At 46.7% G+C, this 22,012-nt stretch overlaps 1 protein-coding gene across 1 annotated transcript in view; it reads right to left on the minus strand.

The window, feature by feature from the left end:
- The window catches only part of ASXL2 (ASXL transcriptional regulator 2), a 66,599-nt gene that overhangs the window by 24,587 nt on the left and 20,000 nt on the right, over positions 1-22,012 (minus strand). The window contains exons 2-4 of the mRNA XM_081903726.1: positions 9,259-9,341; positions 6,093-6,201; positions 3,188-3,344 (exon numbers count right to left, since the gene is read on the minus strand). Of these exons, the coding sequence (XP_081759852.1) occupies positions 3,188-3,344; positions 6,093-6,201; positions 9,259-9,341 (349 nt within the window). The remainder of the gene's footprint in view (positions 1-3,187; positions 3,345-6,092; positions 6,202-9,258; positions 9,342-22,012) is intronic.

Raw genomic sequence — 22,012 nt, forward strand, 5'->3', positions numbered from 1 at the left:
AATTTATTCATGATGTCCTCACCTTGTGTTTCTGGGACACCTCTAAACCTCAGAAGAGCAGAAATGGCTTGACAGTGGTACCTCTGGATGCGAACGGGATCCGTTCCGGAGCCCCGTTCACATCCTGAAGCGAATGCAACCCGCGTCTGCGGGTCGTGATTCGCTGCACGTCATTTTGAGCGTCTGCGCAAGTGGCGAAACCCGGAAGTAACAGGCTCCGCTACTTCTGGGTCGCCATGGAGCGCAATCCGGAAATGCTCGACCTGAAGCTACCTCAACCCGAGGTATGACTGTACAAGGGAGGCCACCTCGGAGGTATTGTGGGGTCCAAAGTATTAACAAGGCAAGAACAAGGTGCCTGATTTGGAGAAAGGAGCTTCTGGGATCCAGCCCACGGCTAAACAAGCTCTCACCTCCTGGGATGCCCCTGCACCAGGAGAGCTTGAAAGCCGTCTTCAACACCAACCTGACAGCAAGCTTAAGACAGCAGTACACCCTGAAGGCTATGGAAGTGGGGATAGTATAAGCAGGAGAAGATCTCTCAGCAATAAGAGGAAGAGAATGGGGACAGCATGACCTCAGCTGGGAAGAGGGGGCCCTGATCACAGCCACCTTCCGTTCACCCAGAAGCAGCCCCAGGTTCCACAACTGCCAAGATGGGGCAATCTCCGCTCTTCAAAGCACAAACAGATCAGCACTGCCTCTGCCTCGCCAGGATCCAGCTTCCTTCTGCTTAACCCTCACCCACCCACTGCTTCAGATACTGGCTTGCAAGCAAGCCGGCTGCTCCCAGAGGCTTAGTGAGCAAAAGGGCTCTGGGCCAGCTTGATGAGCCGTTTCATAGGGACGAAAAGCAGCACTGCTGAAAACACAGAGCTCATGGGACAGGGTTGGGCCAGTTCTTATGGTCCTGAGCAGGCATCTAGGCAGTCGACTTCCTCTGGATCGTCACCATTCGTTACAACAAGGTAGAAACAGACACCTCCAAGAGCGGCAGGGACCTACCCTCTTTCAACTGCTGCTTTTTGCTACAGGAAAGGTCAGGGCTGCACTTTTATTCTTCACTGCAGCTCTGCTATGGCAGCAACACGTGGCTATGGTCACAGGCAGGAGAAGCATAGAAGTATTGTGAATAAGCAACATCATGCACACTCAGTTATTGCCCTTGAGTTGCAAAGCACAGCCTCTCAAAAAAGTGATCAATATACTTCATGCACGGTCTCGGTCATCTTTACAACAACTATGCAAGGTAGACCAGTGCCGTAATCTCTGTACAGTGGTACCTCTGGTTAAGAACTTAATTTCTTCTGGAGGTCCGTTCTTAACCTGAAACTGTTCTTAACCTGAGGTACCACTTTAGCTAATGGGGCCTCCTGCTGCCGCACTATTTCTGTCTTCATCCTGAAGCAAAGTTCTTAACCTAAGGTACTATTTCTGGGTTAGCGGAGTCTGTAACCTGAAGCATCTGTAACCTGAAGCGTCCATAACCCGAGGAACCACTGTATTACATTACTGAGGGAGGGGGCTTATTAATTTTATCTTATTATTTAGCCCATTATTGGCTTGCTGAAGACCCTGCCGTTGCTTGAACAAAGCGTGGCTCAGAGACTTGCTGCCTCGCATTTCAAGGCCTCAGCTGCTATCGGTCCACCAGCTCAGCACAGATTCATTCTTGTGATCCCGGACGATACTTGACCTTCACAAGCTCCTATCTCTTCTAGCAAACGCAGACAGACAATTAGCCTTGAGGATGACGAGCTTGATAAGAAGCTAATCTCAACATAATTTCAAAATCCAAGAGGGATGATGACTCAGCTGCAATCTGGCTCTCCCAAGCTTTTCCCCTCTCAGTTTGCTCATGCTACATTCCCAACAGGGATTAGCCACACCAGATTTTACAGAAATGATTCACAGTTCAGCATGGGAGACTCTCCACATTTCCTAGAAGCGTGCACTATTCAACTTTCCCCCTGATTACACATCTAGTACAACTCTGAACTGCCCCTCATCAAAGCAGCAAGTAGCAGCCAATTCTCATTTGGCAACTTGTTGCATGCCTCCCCCTTGCTGCAACAGAGCTTCAGTGGCGCTGGAACAACTGCTGCAGCCTTTTGCTGCCTCTCCTACATGGGGAGGTCTTACAACAGTGTTTTTTGACCTGGGGAGGTCTACCAAGTGTGAGAAGTCCCGTCTCCTACACCACAGAGCAAGAGATGGGTACTTGCCCTAAGTCACTGTGCGAACTTTCCTGGCTGAACACACATGCAGATACCGCTATATGATTCACGGCTCACAAATCATTTATTCAGCTACTAAGTGGTGCTCTTCACTAGCAAGAGCATTTTGCAAGTGTTTCTCATGAACAACAACAATGCAGTAACTTGCTGTGGTGGTCACTGGCTCCTCCAGCTCCTTGCACAGAAAACTGAACATCACCCCCCTGCCCCCGCAAGGCCTTCCACCTTGCAGCCTGCTCTTTTAGTCTCCAGGATTTCTGGCAGTAGTTGCACTACAATGAGGGCAACCCAGCAGGCCCATGTACTGCGGCACTCCAGGGACACAGCACGTCTCCCCAGCTCCCATTTATTAACTGAAGGCGGGCAACAAGGTCTCGAGGTTTACTGAGCCATCAATGGGCTGCGCTGGGACTGCAAGTTCCACTGCCCTGCATAAGGGTCTCTGCACATCCGGAAATTTGAAATGCCCTCTGAATCAGAAGCCTTGCAGGCAATTCTGAACTCCAAACAAACAGCAAACAACCTTTCCCTCAAGCGCCCCAAAGCTACATTCAACTGAGTCAATTCCCCTCCAAAAGTGAACTCTAGCGTCTCCCCACCTCCAGAAAGATCCATTCAAAGCAAGGGAGAGCTTGCCCATTTCCCGACTGTCAGGGCCAGGGACAAAAGCTCTATTCAGGACAATATTCAGATGGCACTTGACAGCTTCAGGCTTCTGTTTGGAGCACTTCACTGGCTACCAACGCAAGCTCAGGCCTGAAATTTTTTGAGTACTAGTGCCATACTCTAAGCGACCTCGGCTAAGTTATCCTCTGAAACCACTTTTGCAGTGAGGACCAGGTTGCAACAAGCAACAGCAAACGGCCCCAGCAACTGGTGTGCAAAGCAGGCTGGGGGTGGGGGGTGGGGGGAGGACAACTCAGCTTGTGAGTTTCTTCAGGAATAGCTACCTTTCCTTCGCCACCGGCTTTTCCTTCCTCCTTTGTTGCTGCTCCTGTCGCTGCTGCTGCTGCTGCTGCTGTTCTCGGAGCTGGGGGAGTCTGACTGCACGTCACTGCTCTCTTCCGAGCCTTCGGAGAGTTCTTTCAGCCCATCTGGAACATCCTTCTGCAGGCAAAACACAAACAGGGGGACCTTGGTGCGTTTATCTCTATGTCAGTTCAACATTCACTAGGACTGGGCCATGGGGTTAGGGGTGGGCGGGCGGGGAGAGAAAGAGAGAGTTAAAGACAAGAACATCGCAAGCGCCATCCTCTGGCTCAAAAGTCAGGGGGCATAATAATCCACCTGGAGGCTCCTCTTGCATGCAATCAGATTTTAAATTAGTGGCAACTGTGCAAGACTTTTTTCCAGGAACCTGAAATTGCAGGTTGGCACTGTGTCTCGACTACGGTCCTGAGGACCAGGGGACTCTCCTCCACTCCACAGCAAGGCTCCCTTTTGCCCCAAAGCATTCCCAACAGAGGGCTGGCTGCCCACCCACCCACCCAGCCTCCTTCCAAGGAATGGGATTCCACAGCCCACATAGACGAAACCTTTCTCATGTGGAGATAGCACTCTTTTTTATGTTCTTTTAAAAACCTGGCTGTCAGCCATTACGTAGTCCATCCTGTCCAATCTCCTTCTCTCTACCCCGTTCTCATGGCCTGTTTGCACAGGATTTCTCTTCTAGAATCTCCTACAGAGTAATTCTTTCCAACGCAAAAGCATAAATATACCGTATTTTTCGCTCTATAACACGCACCCGACCATAACACGCACGTAGTTTTTAGAGGAGGAAAATCCGTAGGCATGCCACCCGTAGGCATTCCCTCCATAACACGCACAGACATTTCCCCTTACTTTTTAGGAGGAAAAAAGTGGGTGTTATGGTGCAAAAAATACGATATATATTGCCTTCTTGTGCACCTGAATGCAGCTAACCCTCACCAGCAGCCGCCCTCCAGGGTCTCAGGCACAGAAGGCGGCTTCTCCCAAGACCCTTCGGATGGATAGGAGAGTGATTTAAGTCTGGAAGGGACAGCAGGCAAAGTGTGTGCTCTATGACCTCTTGCCAGGGTCCATTCCAGTATCTTGGCATAACTCCTCAAGGACGCATGCCCTGAGCACCTTTGTACCCAGCAACTCATCAAGAAGCCACTGGGACGCTTTGCCAGCTCAGGCCCGACAGCTCCTGCAGCTACCAAAGCTCCCTCAAGCTAAACTGGGTTTCAAACAAAAAAGAGAAATCTGTTTCCGATTTTCAGGCAGGTTACAACCAGGTTGTTACAGAGTTTGCTCCTGGAATGATTTGCAGCAAAAGCCAAGCCAAGCTGTCCATCACCCCCACGCATGGCACAAACCTCGCCAGAGCAACAGAGAAAAAAGAGCCCCCACCCCCGCTGTGTCCTAGATTCAACCTCTGGCACTGCAGGTGCTGCCCCAAAGCTATGCCATTCTTTGGGGACGAGCACAATATATCATAATAATTTATTAAAATAATTTATTATTTATACCCCGCCCATCTGGCTGGGTATTCTGGTTAATTAGGAAGATCTCAGGTAAAGAAGAAGAAGAAGAAGAAGAAGAAGAAGAAGAAGAAGAAGAAGAAGAAGAAGAAGAGGAGGAGGAGGAGTTTGGATTTGATATCCTGCCATTCACTCCCTTTAAGGAGTCTCAAAGCGGCTAACATTCTCCTTTCCCTTCCTGCCCCACAACAAACCCTCTGTGAGGTGAGTGGGGCTGAGAGACTTCAGAGAAGTGTGACTGGCCCAAGGTCACCCAGCAGCTGCAGGTGGAGGAGCGGGGAAGCGAACCTGGTTCCCCAGATTACGAGACTACCACTCTTAACCACTACACTGCACCTCCTCAGCTCTGTAAGAGGACCTGGAGCAGACTTTTTAAAAGAAGCAGCCACCCTCAGAGTCCACCTCAAATCTACCTATACTATACTGAACTGCCCCCATTTAAAGGGCACAGCAGCTGGCAGGTATTACAGAGCCCCCACCCTCTGCCAAGCTCTTCCTTGCTCTCTTTCTCCTGCCATTCTCCACGCCGCTGCCCTGTCACAAACCCCCTTAGGGAGGTTCACTAGGTGGGATGGGGGGAACTTTCCATGTGTGTTGGCCAAGGTTGCTTAGCCAGTGAACCTCAAGGCCCAGCAAGCTCTTCCATCACAGCCTTCCTGATCAAAATCTTAACAGCAGCACTACTCCAATATGCACATGCGAGACACATGTCCGCTGAAGGAGAAGCAAGTGGCTTTAAGCAGCATAACTAGTGTAAGGACAACAGGGGGGGGGGACCCAGGCTCAAAAAAATCATTTCTGCAAGCCAATACCATGGTTATGATCCAGATGTTTAAAGCCCACACCAGGAACAAAGATGCAAAATTACAGTGGTACCTATGAACTTAATTCGTTCCGGAGGTCTGTTCTTAACCTGAAACTGTTCTTAACCTGAGGCGTGCTTTTGCTAATGGGGCCTCCCAGTCACCGACACACGACTTCCACTTGCATCCCAGGGCAAAGTTTGCTGCCCGGAACACCTACTTCCGGGTCAGCAGAGCCCATAACCTGAAGCGTTCATAAGGAGGACGGTACGTAACCCGAGGTTCCACTGTATTATTATAATTATTATTATTATTTATACTGAATTTATATATTACCCTTGGTCACAAGATCTCAGGGCGGCTCACAGAATAAAGCACGAGATAAAAACACAAGTAAATGATAAAAAGAAAAACAAGACGACAGTACCCCCCCCCCCTGCTTTGAGGGACTACTGCTGTAAGCCACACAGTGCGGTGCGTATCCTGGCAGTGCGTGGGATCCCAACGGCAGCCCAGTTCCGATTCCTTGCAGGAGACTCCCTTACCTTCAGGGTGTAAACGCCCATCCGCCCTGGGACCTTGTAGAAAATGCCCTCGTCCCCACGGGAGTTGGTGTGCAGCATAGCATTCAGGCATGCAAGAGGAGAAGTCCCACTGAAAAGAGAAGGGCAGGGTTAGTCCCCCTGGCACACACAAGGGGAATGCTGCTGCCAAACTTTGTGTCTGCCCTGTCCAAGGCCTTGCCCAGCTGCTGATGACTTCAAATGGGAGCCAGTCTCCCCATGAGCCAGGCCAGCCTGACCAGCACTGAGCTCACAAGGCAGTGGCACTCGAGGGCAGCTTGGGAGACAGCAAACAAATGCACCCAACAGCTGAACAAAGAGGAGCCCCAAAGGGAGGGTATTGCGGCATATATTGCATGGAGGGCTCACACACAATGCATTCCTGTCCTGCCCCTTTCTTCTTGAGGCCAGGAGGGAGACTTGCTCTGGCCTTCAAAGCAGAATATCATCCCTAGAGCATGGGGAGGGCTTTCCTTGCTCCTCTGTTTCCTTTCTAGTCCTAAGAACGTCAGAGGAGCCTGCTGGGTCAGGCCAAGAGGGGCCCATCTAGTTCTGCATCCTGTTCTCAGTGGCCCACTGGACGCCCCAAAGGGAAGAAGCCCACAAGCAGGAACCAAGCATAAGAGCAACTCTCTCCCCTCTGGTGGTTTCCGACCATTGCGAAAGACAGTAGTCCTCATAGCTAGTAGCCCTAAATAAGCGTGTGCTGGGCTGAGACCGAGGTACAGGGCTTCTTGATCAGCTGCAAGCAGCAGGGTCTGCTTGATGTCCATAATCAATCAGAGAAGAAAGACTCCAAGGCTCAGTTTTAGACTACTGCAAGCTGATTATAATGCAGTTTATCAAATCTCCATTAAAATAAACCAGCTTTTTTCTGCTGCTGTTTTCATGTGTTTCTTTACATGGTTTTAAAATAGTGGCTCTTTCTTTCTTATCGTTTTTAGTAAACAGATAACAGGCAACTAATACAAGAACCCACAATTAAAGCAGATCTGTTTCTATGCAATGCTTTAAGCCTTCATTGGACAGACGTCCGTTGGGAGACACAAAGGCAACGGCAATGTTTATTGTTTAGGATCTGCTAAAGGTTGACTAAGCACTTAATCAAACAAGAAAAACACCGGCTAGAGTGTTGTAGGTTTAAGAAGAATTCCACCCCCACAATACAGTTTGGTTGATTTACATCAGGCCACAATATCGGTGAAAGATTTGCTTTGGCCGACTCATTTTTGCTGCTTAGCTTGTGCCCTTTCAAATCCTTGCACCTGAAACCAAAGAACACAACCGTGTGCCTAAACCTTTTGGCAATCACATTCTAGGCAAGTTTGCACGCTGCTTATTGGTGGGACTGAAGATGCTCTCAAGAAATGCCTCCAGAGGGGCTTCCGCCTGCACTCGTCACCTCCCAAACCAGTATGGGCCTTGCAGTAGTTTACGCAGCTGGCCCCACGGCAGGGGAGAGAACCCCAGGGCGTAAGGCACTTGCTCTCCGCCACAGACACATCTTGTGCTTGGCACTCGTGCAGCACAGCTGGTGGTAACCAGGCAGGCATGCCTGTGGTCTAATGCAGCATTCAGGAGATTCTGGAGGGAGCCACAAGATGGCTCAGAGAAGCTTGGCATGTTAATCAGAGATGAAATCATCCAGACTGAAGAGCTGCACTAAGCTCCTTTTGCTCAGCAAAGCCACAGCCCAAGCCGAGACGGCTGCTCAGGTCAAGGAGGACTAAAGGCAGTTCCGTGCGCTAATCAGGAACGCACCAGCCCTTCCCACACCATTCAGCTGGCCGCTGCGTCCCACAAGCTCTGGCTCCAGGCAGGCAGGAAAACAACCCTTTCACCTAAATAGTATTGTCACACACACACACACACACACACACACACACACACTTCTAAGCCTCAGAGCAAAATAAGCTTGCCGCTTAAAGTTAATCAACAGTGATGTTTGCTAGCTGAATTCAATGGCATTTGTACACCAACAGTAGTTCTTACCTTCTGGAATTGATTGAAATCCAAAAAGAGTGGGGGGGGGGGGAGAGAGAAAGAGAGAGAACTCTTTAAATATTTAGCAAAGCAACATTTTCCAACTTTTCCAATGACCATCCACATTTCCCAAGCCAGAAACTAAGCACATAACTACCTGGAAGAACAAAACCCAAGTGTAATTAGCTAGGCCAACATATTTTGGCAGAATGACTTGCCCAGATCTTGTACAATATCATCAAGCTGGGGTAATTACAGCTATTACAAAATGTGAAACTTCTCTCATAGAAGGTGCAAGTAAGGCTATGTGTGTGAACCTGAGAAAAATCTACTACAGATACAGCTTGGTGGAAATGTGGGTTAGTTGCAGCAGGTCACTAACACATTTATTGTTCCTGTCCTTGTATACAAATTAGATTCGACCTAGAAGAGACCTACACAAGATGACTGAATATGCATTACCAATGAAACAAAAACCAGTGCTTTTAGAAATTAATAATGTGAATACATAGAGAACTCACTGGATAATAACCCCAACCCTACCAACAGCTGCTAAAATTACAATTGCTCAGAAATAAATATATTTCAGGTGGCCCAACATACAGAGAGAAGATAAATAATGTTTGGCAGACACTGCAGTTAACTAAATTAAGTGTTTTTAGTTTGAGACACAGCAGGAAGTGAAATTTTCAGTGCAGCAGCAACCTTTTACAGAATTTGGCAAGGCAAGGTACAATAGGAGCAATAATTGCTTTGCCATAATTTACAGCTTGTTATAATTTAAAACAGTGGTGTTTCCATTAAACAGATGAGACTTATCCTCTTTATTTCAACTGCATTGCTGTGTGAGTGTGGCTTTGTAGTGTGTTGTGTCTGATGTGTTTAATTGGCATGTGTGAGCGTCCACACACAAAATAGAATAGATAAACCTGCATGCCTAACAGCAGGCTGAACTGTGGATTGCCATCAACAGACTGAGAGGAGAAGTGCAAACACACTTGAATGTGCACTTATTTGGAGGTGTGGATGTGAAACACTTAATATGACCCCAAAAGGGAGCCGTGTTAGCTGAATGGCACTCCACACACAATACACCTGGAAAGTGTAGCAGGTCAATAAAGGCGCTTAAAAACTCCTATAACCATGTGACTCAATCAACACTCACCTGATCTCTTTCAATCCTTCTTTCTGGATAACTTGAAGGATCTCTTTATGGCTCATGGGAGTGTTGGGGTTTTTTTCTAGGACCTGGAAAGAAAAAGATTTAGAGGGAAGGTTAAAAAGGAAACTTTGGTTCTGCCAGCCGTTGTCTGTCTGCCTGGTCTCCAGCTGCATGCTGAATGGTTTGGACCCAGTTCTGCCAACGGTTTATTTCCCCAGGCACAAGCTGATGGACAGGAACCAGGCACAAGCCTTAGGCAGAGGGCTGGGGAACTTTCAGGCTTTCTGTTTTTCCATTTCTAAGGTAGGAGCAGGCCTACAGGAATCCCATCTCCACTCTCCCCTTGAAGCTATTATGGTGGGTAAACTCTGGGGGCAGCCTGCCCAATTTTGTTCAGGAAACATGATAGCGACACACACTTAGTACCGCACACCTAACTGGTGTGACTAAAATTTAAAAGATGCAGCAGAAGTGGCGCCACTTATGAGCTCCAGAATCAGCACAGAAAGCCACTCACTGAGACTCATTTTACAAGGGGCATTTATCTTCGATACCATCTCACTGTTTGAGACCATATAGGATCGTCGAAGAATGGATGCTTTTGAATTCTGGTGCTGGAGGAGACTCTGGAGAGTCCCACGGACTGCAAGAAGTTCCAACCTCTCCATTCTGAAGGAAATCAGCCCTGAGTGCTCACTGGAAGGACAGATCCTGAAGCTGAGGCTCCAAGGCTTTGGCCACCTCAGGAGAAGAGAAGACTCCCTGGAAAAGACCCTGATGTTGGGAAAGATGGAGGGCACAAGGAGAAGGGGACGACGGAGGATGAGATGGTGGGACAGTGTTCTTGAAGCTAGCAGCATGAGTTTAACCAAACTGCGGGAGGCAGTGGAAGACAGGAGGGCCCGGCGTGCTCTTGTCCACGGGGTCACGAAGAGGCGGACATGACTAAATGACTAAACAACAACAACAAAGAGCTTGCTGGATCAGAACGACGACCCATCTAGTCCAGGATCCTGCTCTCACAGGGGCCAACCAGATGCCCCAAAATATGACACGACGGCAGCACCTCTCTCACCTCGTGCTCCCCAGAAACTGGCACTCAGAAACAGGCTGCCTCTGACAGTGGATGTCAACATGTCCATCAAGGCTTGAAGCCATGATCAGCCTTTGCTTCCTCCATGAATCTGTCCAACCCTCCTTTAAAGCCAGCCAAGTCGGCAGCCACCATGGCCTTTCGTGGGAGCAGATTGCATAGTTTCATTATGCGCTGGCTGAAGAAGTCCCTCCTCTCTGAACCTTCTAACATGAAGCTTCACTTGACGGCCACGAATTCTGGAGTTACGAGAGAGGGGAAAGATGGCAAGGTTCTGAATTCCTTATCTCCCTCATGTCACGAAATATGGTTATCCTGAAGACGTTGCTACAAGATGTGTGCCTTATTTTATTATCATAATGCATAACTGCTCTGCTCTTTACTATTGTCTTGGATGCTATCTTTTATGGATCCTTCATTTCTTCTTAATATTTTTTTTTAAAAAAAGAGAGGGGAAATAACGTCTCTATCCACTTTCTCCAGAACATGCACGGTTTGATAACCTCCATCCGTGTCTCGTTTTACTTGCCTTTTCTCTAAATAAAAAACCTCGAAACTTCTTCTTTTTTAAAAATATTTTTATTAAGATTTTACAAGCATAATCAAAAATTCAAATTACATTTTACATTTTCAGTTAACCCCCCCCCAACTTCCCCCAACTTCCCTTTCTGGTTTATAGCATATTAATTTCTTCTGCTTATAATTTTATATGCCTTATTAATTAATTAATTAAATTTGTACTTTGTCAATCTGTTCTTAACATTTTAACCTCATGTTTCTATTTTCTATTTATATTTGTCCATTGTAATTGTATTACTCGAATCCTGCAAGTGAGTTCATTTCAATGCATTGTTTCTGTATATACATCATAAAAAGTTCCCATTTTTTTTAAAGTCATTGTTGTCCTTATCTTTGAGTCTCTCAGTTAACTTTGCCATTTCAGCGGATTCCATCAACTTTTCTTGCCATTGTTCTTTCATTGGTATTTCATCGCTTTTCCATCTTTGAGCTAAAAAGCCCCGAAACTTCAGCTCGGTGAGCAGGTGCAAGGGTGAATAAAAATCAATGTTGTTTTTTTAAAACACAACAGATTTTTTAAAAAATAAATAAATTGGGTTTTTTAAAATTTAAATTGGATTTTTAAAATAAAATGCTTTTGGAGGTGAAATATTTCTAAATATAGTTTTCTATTTAAGTTACATTATAGTCCAAAGGCTATTCATCAGGAAATAAGGATTTGTTTTAAGTTTTTCATGTGTGCTAAAACTCAGTCTAAGGTGTCTCTGTGTTGTTGTTTTTAAAAAAGCGTTTAACCACATCAGTTAACAAACATGGATGCATATGCTATGTTGTTGTTTTAGTTAAATAAATGGTTTAAATGGTTTAAATTGTTATTAAGGAAGTGATTATTTTTCTCCTTCCAATAAAGTACAGCAGAAAAGTTGTCCAAATATAAACAGTTAACTTATTAAACTTCACAATAATTTCATAATTATCTGTCTATGTATTTCTATCATCAGATGTCAAAGAGATAAACAATTACCTGACATTTAGAAGACATCTGAAGGCAGCCCTGTTCAGGGAAGGTTTTAATGTGTGACATTTTAATGTATTTTTAATCTTTGTTGGAAGCCGCCCAGAGTGGCTGGGGAAACCCAGACAGATGGGCAGGGTACAAATAAATTGTTGTTGTAGTAGTAGTAGTAGTATAACCAAATCAGTTATTTTTGATATGACTGTAAAAACTACTCTGAAAATTTATTATTCCAAAAATGAAACCTTCATCTGGTTGTAAATATGCAAGAATGAGTCTTTCTGTAAAAAAATGATTTAAATCAAGTCTTACTGACTAGTGATGTAAATCAAGTCTTACTGATGTGAGAAGGAGTAAAAAGGTGTGCCTCGAACTCAGTCGTAAATTCCAGCGTTGGGCTGTTGTAAATTCCAGCGGTGGGTTCGGCTGCAGGGGAGCCAGGTCAACAAGATAAGGAAGTAGAAAGAGTCTCTAAATAAGGTTAGGTTTAGAGAGCGTAGAATGGATGATGTATTAGTACCATGTCTTTGATGATTAGATAGATTGTAAGCCAAGCTTCGAATGAAGGGCGGCAGCAATAGGGATAAAAACTCTTGCCCGTCCATTGTTCGGGGCTCTTCGTACCACCCTGGGACGAGGAGCCCGCCTTTGCAAACGCGTTATAATAAAAGGGAAGTAATAGACCTTATCTCGGTGTCTCCTTGTCTCATTGTAAGTCCACGTAAGAAACTTCTCACAATTTTTGGCGCCCCCCAACGTGGGGCTCTCGACGACCTGCTCGGCGGGGGCTGGGGAACGGATCAGCCGGCACTCCGACTTTCGGAGAGATCTGTTGCTCAGGGCCCGCGGTGACAGGTTCCGGGAGCTGGAAGGACGGAGAACCGACTTAAGATATTCTGAAAGACTGGTGGTCTGGGACCGCCGCAGTCGGGGACTGCCTCGCCCTGCAGGGACGCCTGCCAGTTTACCAGCCACCGAGAAGGAGGCACTAGACTGAAGGGGGTGAGTATCTTGGTAATATATCCCTGGGAAGGGGAATATTGGGTGTTGTTGGTGTGTGGTCTCTGTATGAAAGAGAGGTTCCAAACGGACGCGTGAGTGTGGACCGGGGGGCCTGGGACCCCGGCGGGAGGATTAGCTTGCGGTTCCGTTCTCCCGCGAGGGAAACGGCCAGGCGATTCCGCGCGATTGTGTGAGTGAACGAAAAAGAGACATAATAGAGTATGGGAAAGAGTCAGAGTACATGTAGAAGGGGCCCCAGTAATGGGACCAAGGACCCCATAGATCCCAATAGTCCTTTGGGACAGGTTTTGTTGGCTTGGGATGATAAGGACATAAGACCCTATAGTAGGGGATTAGTCAAAGAGACAATGATTAATCTGTGTAGAGTAAGGTGGCCAGAATACCCCATAGGACCCGATGAAGGGTATCGTTGGGATCCAGATGGGGAAACAAACCCATACTGGATCAAGCAGTTGAAATTCTATTTGATCAAATCTAAAAAAGATAAAGAAAGACCATACATAGAATTATGGTCCCATGTAACTTTTTACGGGCCAGATCCACCACCATTGAGACAATTTCCACTTAAAGAAAAGAAAATAGAGTCTGATGAAGAGACAGCGATACCTCCACCCACCGGTGCACCCCTGGCAGTGCCTGGATTGGCCGACCTCCCCCAACCACTGCCTCCGCCACCACAGCCTGGCTGTCGTGGAGGACTCAGTGATTTGCCTCCGGACTATAATCGTGTGAGTCCGACCCCCGCAGTCAGGGCGACCGCACCCCCATATGAGACAGCCCCGTCATCCGGCCCAAATGTTTTGAGGCCCAACGACGGTGTAATGTCTAGTCCCCCTCTTTATGAGATGTTAAGGCATTCAAGGCTACGAAAAGAATTGAAACAGTGTAAACGAGATTTGGAGAATTTACCGTACAAAGAATATCCATTGCCGGATGACGATTCAGACAGCAGTACTAACTTGAGAAAGAGAAATCCATGCATAGTACAAAATTATCCCCTGAGGGAAACCCCTGGCGGAATCAATGCAGCCGGACAGCCCGTAATGGTATATGTGGTCAGCCCTATAAAACCCTCTGAACTCAGAGAATTAAAGCAAACTTTGCCTAAACTACATGAGAATAGTCAGGAGGTAGCAAACCTCCTACAAATGTGGATGGGACCACACCTATATACATATACAGAATTGATGTATATATTGGGACATTTATTCACTCCAGAAGAAAAGGCAATGATACGGAGGGCAGCAATGCAATATTGGGAAGTAAGGGAACAGGCGCGAGTGGCTGCGCCCGCGGGTAACCAGGGGGCCCCGGCGGCAGTTCCGCCGGAGACCAAATTTCCTATAGGGGACCCAAATTGGAATATAAATAACCCAGACCATCGTGTCCAGCTTACAGATTTAAAAGAAATGATTTTGGAGGGTATCAAGAGGGCAGTGCCTCAAAGTACCAATTTAACCAAGGCTTTTGAGGTTAATCAAATGAGGGACGAGTCACCAGGCGATTTTATACAAAGGATTAGAGAACATTTGACTAAATATTCCGGAGTTACGCCGGACTCTCCAGCATTTGATAACCTGTTAAAGATGCAATTTGTAACCAAGGCATGGCCTGATATTCAAAAGAAATTGCAAAAGATGAATTGGCAAGATGCCGCGACTATAGAGTTAGTAAGAACGGCACAACAGGTTTTTGTTAATCGTGAGGTAGTCAAACAAAAGCAAAAATGCCAGATGATGGTAGCGGCTATCCAAAAGGCAGGAGAGGAGAAAAAGAAAATCGGAGAACAGAATGGGAACCGAGAATTTCAGACCAAGGGGAATTTCCGAGGAAATGGAGGTTACAGAGGCAGGGGGTCTTATGGACCGGGCAGGGGCTCTGGTCCTAGGACCGGAACAATAATATGTTACCGATGCCAGAAGATGGGTCACTTTGCTAGGGAGTGTAGGACGCCGCGGGACCAGATACCCGATGCGCCTGTCAGACAGAGACAAGGACCTCCCCGAGATAATGAGGACACGGGGACCGAATTGTATAGTCTCTACGAAGACTAGGGATGCTCCGGCTCATGCTCTGGGACCCGGAATGAGCCACTGGTGAATTTGTTTGTGGGTCCCTCTCGGAAACCCGTTGTGTTTCTGGTGGACTCTGGGGCAGCCCGATCATCTGTTTCTGTAAATATACCAGGAGTAAGGAAAACTTTAAAAACAGTCAAAGTGATAGGGGTAAGTGGCAAGTCCACCGAAGTCTACCAATTAGAACCAAGCAAAATTGTTCGGGGGGAAAAGGAAATCAAAGCATCCCTGCTGTTCATACCAGAGTCAGGAATAAATTTATTAGGTAGGGATCTCATGGTTTCATTGGGGTATAGATTAATGGATGAGGAAAAAGGAACTCCAATGTATACACTCCAGCTGGAAGAAGAGAAACAAATCAATCCTAAAGTGTGGGTAGATGGGAAAACTATGGGGAAGATGGAAATGGACCCAATAAAAATCACAGTGAAGCCTGGCATTACTCATCTATGGACCTCACAATACCCGATGAAACGAGCAGGGAGAATAGGTTTGCAGCCGGTGGTCGACGCCCTTTTAAATCAGGGGCTTATAGAAACTACGATGTCACCTTTTAATTCACCCATATTGGCCGTACAGAAGAAAGATGGCAAATATAGGATGGTACAGGATTTGAGAAATATAAACAGCATAGTGGTACCCCGATTTCCCACCGTACCAGATCCTTATACGTTATTGAGCCGGATCCCTCCTTCCACTCGATGGTATACAGTAGTTGATTTAAAGGACGCCTTTTGGGCATGCACGCTGGACAAAGACAGTCGAGATTTGTTTGCCTTCGAGTGGGAGGATGTGGAGACCGGTCAGAAAAGGCAGTACCGGTGGACGGTCTTGCCCCAAGGATATACAGAGAGTCCTCTGTTGTTTGGACAGGCACTGGGGGAAAGATTGAGGGAGTTTAAACCCACTGGATCCAACAAGGTTCTGCGGTATGTAGACGACCTACTATTGATTGGGGAAAAAGAGAAGGAAGTTAAATGTGATTCTATTCGGCTATTGAATTGGCTAGGTGATTTAGGAGTTAAGGTATCCAGAGAAAAATTGCAATTCACTGAGCGGAGGGTTAAGTATCTGGGACATATTTTAGATGGGGGAACCAGGCAATTAGACCCAGATAGAGTAAAAGGGATCATGGAACTACGACCACCTAAAGATAAAACTGATGTAAGAAGAATGTTAGGATTATTGGGATATTGCAGATTGTGGATAGATCAGTATTCAAAGTTGACTCAGTTTTTGAATAGGAAACTGACAGGAAAACAAGAGGAGGTGCAATGGGACGAGGAAGATAAGGCCAGGTGGGAAGAAATTAAGAAAACTTTAATAACTAGTCCGGCTCTGGCCCTGCCAAATCTACAGCAGCCGTTCCACTTGTATGTGACAGTGGCTGCTCAGACGGCAGTAGGAGTCCTGGCTCAGAAAAGAGGGGGGCGATATCAGCCAGTAGCTTATCTAAGCGCAACCTTAGAACCAGTGGTTAGAGGATGGCCGGCGTGCATTCAAGCGGTGGCTGCAGCGGCCGAATTAGTATTGGAAAGCAGGAAATTGACCTTTGGGGGAGCACTGATAGTGCACAGCCCTCATCAGATAGGCGCAGTACTGACAGGTGCTGCACCCACCTGGATGACGGACAGGCGCCTAGTGCAATATGAAGGGATACTCAGAACTGGAAATGATATAACCATAGGGACAGATAGAAATTTGAATCCAGCGGAATTCCTAAGAGGGGAGCGGCAAGAATGGGAACTCGAGGAGCATGATTGCCTTAAGGATATAGAATTAATGGCCAAAGTTAGGGAAGATCTAAGCGAGGTACCTCTAACGGAAGGGGAAAGATGGTTCGTAGATGGATCTAGTCATGTGAGGGAAGGAAAAAGAAGGTCGGGATACGCAGTGGTCAAGGAAGACGGGGAGACGATAGAGAGTGGGGCCCTCCCTAGCACGTGGTCAGCCCAGAAATGTGAAGTAATGGCGCTAACCCGAGCCCTGGAATTGGCAACCGGGTTAGATGTGACAATCTGGACTGACTCAAGATATGCATGGGGAGTGGTGCATACTTTCGGTCGGACCTGGAGAGAAAGGGGCTTCATAAAGGCGGATGGGAAACAAATTGAACACGTTGCTTTACTCGAGCGGCTACTAGAATCCCTGATGGGACCTCGGAAGATAGGCATTGTGCACATCCTCGCCCACACCAAAGGACACAGTTCGGAGGAACAGGGAAATGCATGGGCTGATCTCCGAGCGCGAGAAGCGGCGGAGGGGGAACCAAGGAAGGAAATATTTAAACAATGTGTCCTGCAAGTACCTGTGATTGACCCGCAGGATGTAAAAGATTTAGTGTTCACTCAAAAGGAGAAAGAATACATGGAAAAGGAGGGATGGGAAAGAAAAGGAGAAAGTTGGGAGACTCCGGAAAAGCAAATGGTCCTTCCAAAATCAACTATGTTAAATATATTGGAGAAAATACATGAAGGAAGTCATTTAGGCACGGAGGGAATGGTGAATTTGGTGAAGTCAGTGTATTGGAGTAGAGACATGTGGCCGATGGCGCACGCCATCGCATGGAAGTGTCTGATATGTCAAAAGGTTAACAAAGCCCGGGCAAGGAAAACTGAAAGGGGTGGGCGGCCTCTAGCGGTATGGCCCTTCCAGAGAGTACAAGTAGATTTTACCGAACTGCCAGAAAGGGGGGGGCAGAAGTATTTGTTGATATTTAAAGATCATTTGACAGGTTGGATTGAGGCCTTCCCTAGCCGTAGGGCCACAGCTCAGGTGGTTAGCAAAGCCATTCTGGAACACATTCTTCCTCGGTATGGAATAATAGAAGTCATAGACTCTGATAGGGGAACTCATTTCACCCAAAAAGCAATGCAGGAGGTAATGAGAGCTGTGGGGATTATGTGGAGTTTCCACACGCCCTGGCACCCTGAGAGCAGTGGAAAGGTGGAACGGGCGAATGGGGAAATAAAAAAACATTTGACTAAGTTATATCTTGAAAATGGGCTGCCTTGGACGAAAAATCTCCCTTTGGCACTATTAAGGATGAGGGTAGCTCCCCGAAAAGACACTGGTCTGTCCCCTTTTGAGATGATGATGGGTCACCCATATTTGGTAGTATTAGGAAACCCTCAAATCGAGTTCAGGGATCAGTTTATCAGGAAATATTTGCAGTCACTGTCCCAGTCTCTGTTATCTTTCCACAGACAAGGCATACTAGCACAGCGGCCCCCGCTCCTGGAGCAACAGCACACCTTTCAGCCCGGAGACCTGGTCCTGATAAAGGCTTGGCGGACGGAGAAACTCAGCCCGAGTTGGGAAGGCCCATACCAGGTCCTGCTCACAACCGAATCAGCAGTACGGACCAGAGAGCATGGATGGACCCATTACCACCGGGTGAAAAGAGCTCCACCTGAAAATTGGACAGCAGTGACTAGTCCAAATAATCCGCTGAAAGTTACGCTTACCAAATCAGGAACCGGGATCCAGAAGGGCGCACCTAGACTGTGATGTGTTTGTTTTGTACCTGTGTGTGCTTTTTCGAGTGCTGTTGCTGTCAACATTGCGAAGGGTGTGTGCAGTGTGTGCATTGTACTGAAAGGTGCAGCATCATCTTTATAGAGGACGTTATACTCCAATATTGTGAAGTGAAATTAGGAGGGGAGGTAACGTGCCAATTAGCAGAAACCCCAACGGTGAGGCAAGCTTTAATCTATTTGAACCCCACACATGAAAGGTAACTGGCAAGTATTAGGAATAGTATTAATAGGATGGGCCACTTCATGGGCAACCCAATCGGAACCCCAGTGCACCGAATGCATCCAGACAACCCGAACAGGCAATAAAATCACACAGACCCTAATGTATTATAATATAGCCCCAGAATGTGTTCAACAGTTAGATCCTTGTGTTCACAACCAAACTCAATATTATAGATGTAGGGTAAAAGGAAACAAGACGGAATGCTATGAACCCCTGGCGGTGGGACCCATAACTTCCAGTATATATGTTTACGGATATAAGGGCGGAACCGCTAATCAAGCTGGTGAGGGGAGAAGTATGTTTTCCTTGGCCCAAAACCGACAGGGTTATGTAGCACATAATACAACAAGGGGAGAGGGCAGGATTATGGTCTGTTTTGATGCTTGTATCGCAATAGATAAAGGACAGGGCCCAAATGGAGGGGCAGGGGTCTGGTGTGGAAATCGTGGATGGGAACAATCATATTTACAGGAAAGAAAGTACCTTTTCCAGAGAATAAAAGGAAGCAACGTGGGGGCCGGGGCCGGGGTATATAATTATTGGTACACAGAGGGAGTTAATAAGCAGCCCACCTATAGAGGCCCTGAGGGAATAAATCTCACTAGGGGAGCTGCCTCCACCGACTGCTCCACAGGAAAATGCAACCCAGTATGTCTATGGGCGAGCGAGAGACCTTCTACTTCGCCTAAACTTGTGCACATAGGTATAGGCATTGATGGGACTGGAAAAGATCCTTATGGATATCTCATCATACAAATACACACAACTAAGGTAACAAGACAACCCATATCAGTATTCGAAGATTTTGAGGAAGAAGTACAGCATTTAAATACCCTTCCCCTACCCCCTAAAGCCCATAATATGTTCCTAAGTTTAGCTGAGACTATAGCCAAGGAATTAACGGTGAAAAATTGTTTTGTATGTGGAGGAACAAATATGGGGGATCAGTGGCCATGGGTGGCTCATGAAGTAAACTATACGGAGGTATATAAAACACAAAACAATTACACTTATAAGCATTTGGGTAACGAGGTATGGCAAATCTCTAATCACCTAGTTGGGACAGAATGCTTCACCAGGAACACCAGCCGAATAAATGGAACGCATGTGGGGACACTCCCTTGTATAGGACAATGGGAGGACAAACAGTGGTGGAGTCAAGGGAATAATAATAAAACTTGGCCCTCTCCCCTCGGAAATATTACCAATATGAGCTTTCTCCTAGACCCGGAGAACAGAATGCTAGAATGGAAAACCCCCGATGGGTTTTACTGGGCTTGTGGGAGCTATGCTTACAATAGGTTACCTTTAAATTGGGTCGGCTCATGTGTATTGGCAACCTTAAGACCTAGTTTCTTCCTACTCCCTTTGCATACTAAAGCAAAACTAGGAGTCCCAGTATATGATGAAATAGGACCACGACGAAAACGGGGAATCCATATAGGAAAATGGACAGATACAGAATGGCCCCCAGAGAGAATTATCCAATATTATGGTCCAGCCACTTGGGCAAATGATGGCACAGCCGGATCCTTTGGCAGAGATCCCATCTATTTGCTGAATCGCATTATCCGTTTACAGGCAGTTGTAGAAATAATTACTAATGAAACAGCCGCAGCGTTAACCAAATTAGCTAAGGAAAGTGCTAAAAGCCGAACATATATTATGCAAAACAGGCTTTCTTTGGATTATTTATTAGCAAAAGAAGGCGGGGTTTGTGGAAAATTTAATCTTACTAATTGTTGTATTGAAATAGATGATAGTGGGAAGGTGGTGAAAGACATAGCAGACCGTATGGTAAAGTTAGCACATATACCGGTCCAGACTTGGGATGGATTAAATTTTAAGGATATGTTTGGTTCATGGTTCCCTAAATTACCTGGTCTGCAGGCCATAGTGGCCCTAATTGGGTTAATTGCGGCAGGATGCGTTTTAATTCCATGCATTTTGCCAATCTTCGTTAGAACTATCAATAATTCTTTGTCCCTCCTAGCAGAACGGAAGGTATCCACATATTTTATGAAGATGCAATATGCCTCAGTACCCACATCCGATGAGGAAGCAGAAATAGCAGCCCAAGAATTATTATGTGAGTTCGAGACAAGATACAAAAAGAGGGGGGATTGTGAGAAGGAGTAAAAAGGTGTGCCTCGAACTCAGTCGTAAATTCCAGCGTTGGGCTGTTGTAAATTCCAGCGGTGGGTTCGGCTGCAGGGGAGCCAGGTCAACAAGATAAGGAAGTAGAAAGAGTCTCTAAATAAGGTTAGGTTTAGAGAGCGTAGAATGGATGATGTATTAGTACCATGTCTTTGATGATTAGATAGATTGTAAGCCAAGCTTCGAATGAAGGGCGGCAGCAATAGGGATAAAAACTCTTGCCCGTCCATTGTTCGGGGCTCTTCGTACCACCCTGGGACGAGGAGCCCGCCTTTGCAAACGCGTTATAATAAAAGGGAAGTAATAGACCTTATCTCGGTGTCTCCTTGTCTCATTGTAAGTCCACGTAAGAAACTTCTCACACTGACTAGTGATGTAAATTGTGATTTAAATCCTATCCAGCCTGGCAGGTGGTGCCACATGCAGCAAAGCGCTGCTGCTGCCAGCATTCCAGGCAAACCCAACGCATGATGCAGCCTTGCCTGCCTGAGCTCTGCCCCACCCAGGGCAACTGGCTGGCAGCCATGGGAACTGGGCAACGCACAGCAAGAACCCAGCTCTCTTCCCTATGAACACTGAGGTGGCATCTTGCTTGAAGCCTGGGAGGCCACAAGGTTTTAATTACCCATTAATTTGTATTGTAATGAAGTAGATCGGTTCGTTTGTCAGCTGACAGAAAATTTACACACAATAATAAAAGCTGAGAACAGCATAGCACAAAAAGCACAATGCCAACAGTGCTATAGTTAAAGCCATGGTTTTTTCTGTAGTGATGTATGGAAGTGAGAGCTGGACCATAAAGAAGGCTGATCGCCGAAGAATGGATGCTTTTGGTGCTGGAGGAGACTCTTGAGAGTCCCATGGACTGCAAGAAGATCCAACCTCTCCATTCTGAAGGAAATCAGCCCTGAGTGCTCACTGGAAGGACAGATCCTGAAGCTGAAGCTCCAAGACTTTGGCCACCTCAGGAGAAGAGAAGACTCCCTGGAAAAGACCCTGGTGTTGGGAAAGATGGAGGGCACAAGGAGAAGGGGACGACAGAGGACCAGATGGTGGGACAGTGTTCTCAAAGCAGCCAACATGAGTTTGACCAAACTGCGGGAGGCAGTGGAA

Source organism: Podarcis melisellensis (assembly GCF_964234715.1).
Source record: "Podarcis melisellensis genome assembly, chromosome: 3".
Taxonomy (NCBI): Eukaryota; Metazoa; Chordata; class Lepidosauria; order Squamata; family Lacertidae; genus Podarcis; species Podarcis melisellensis.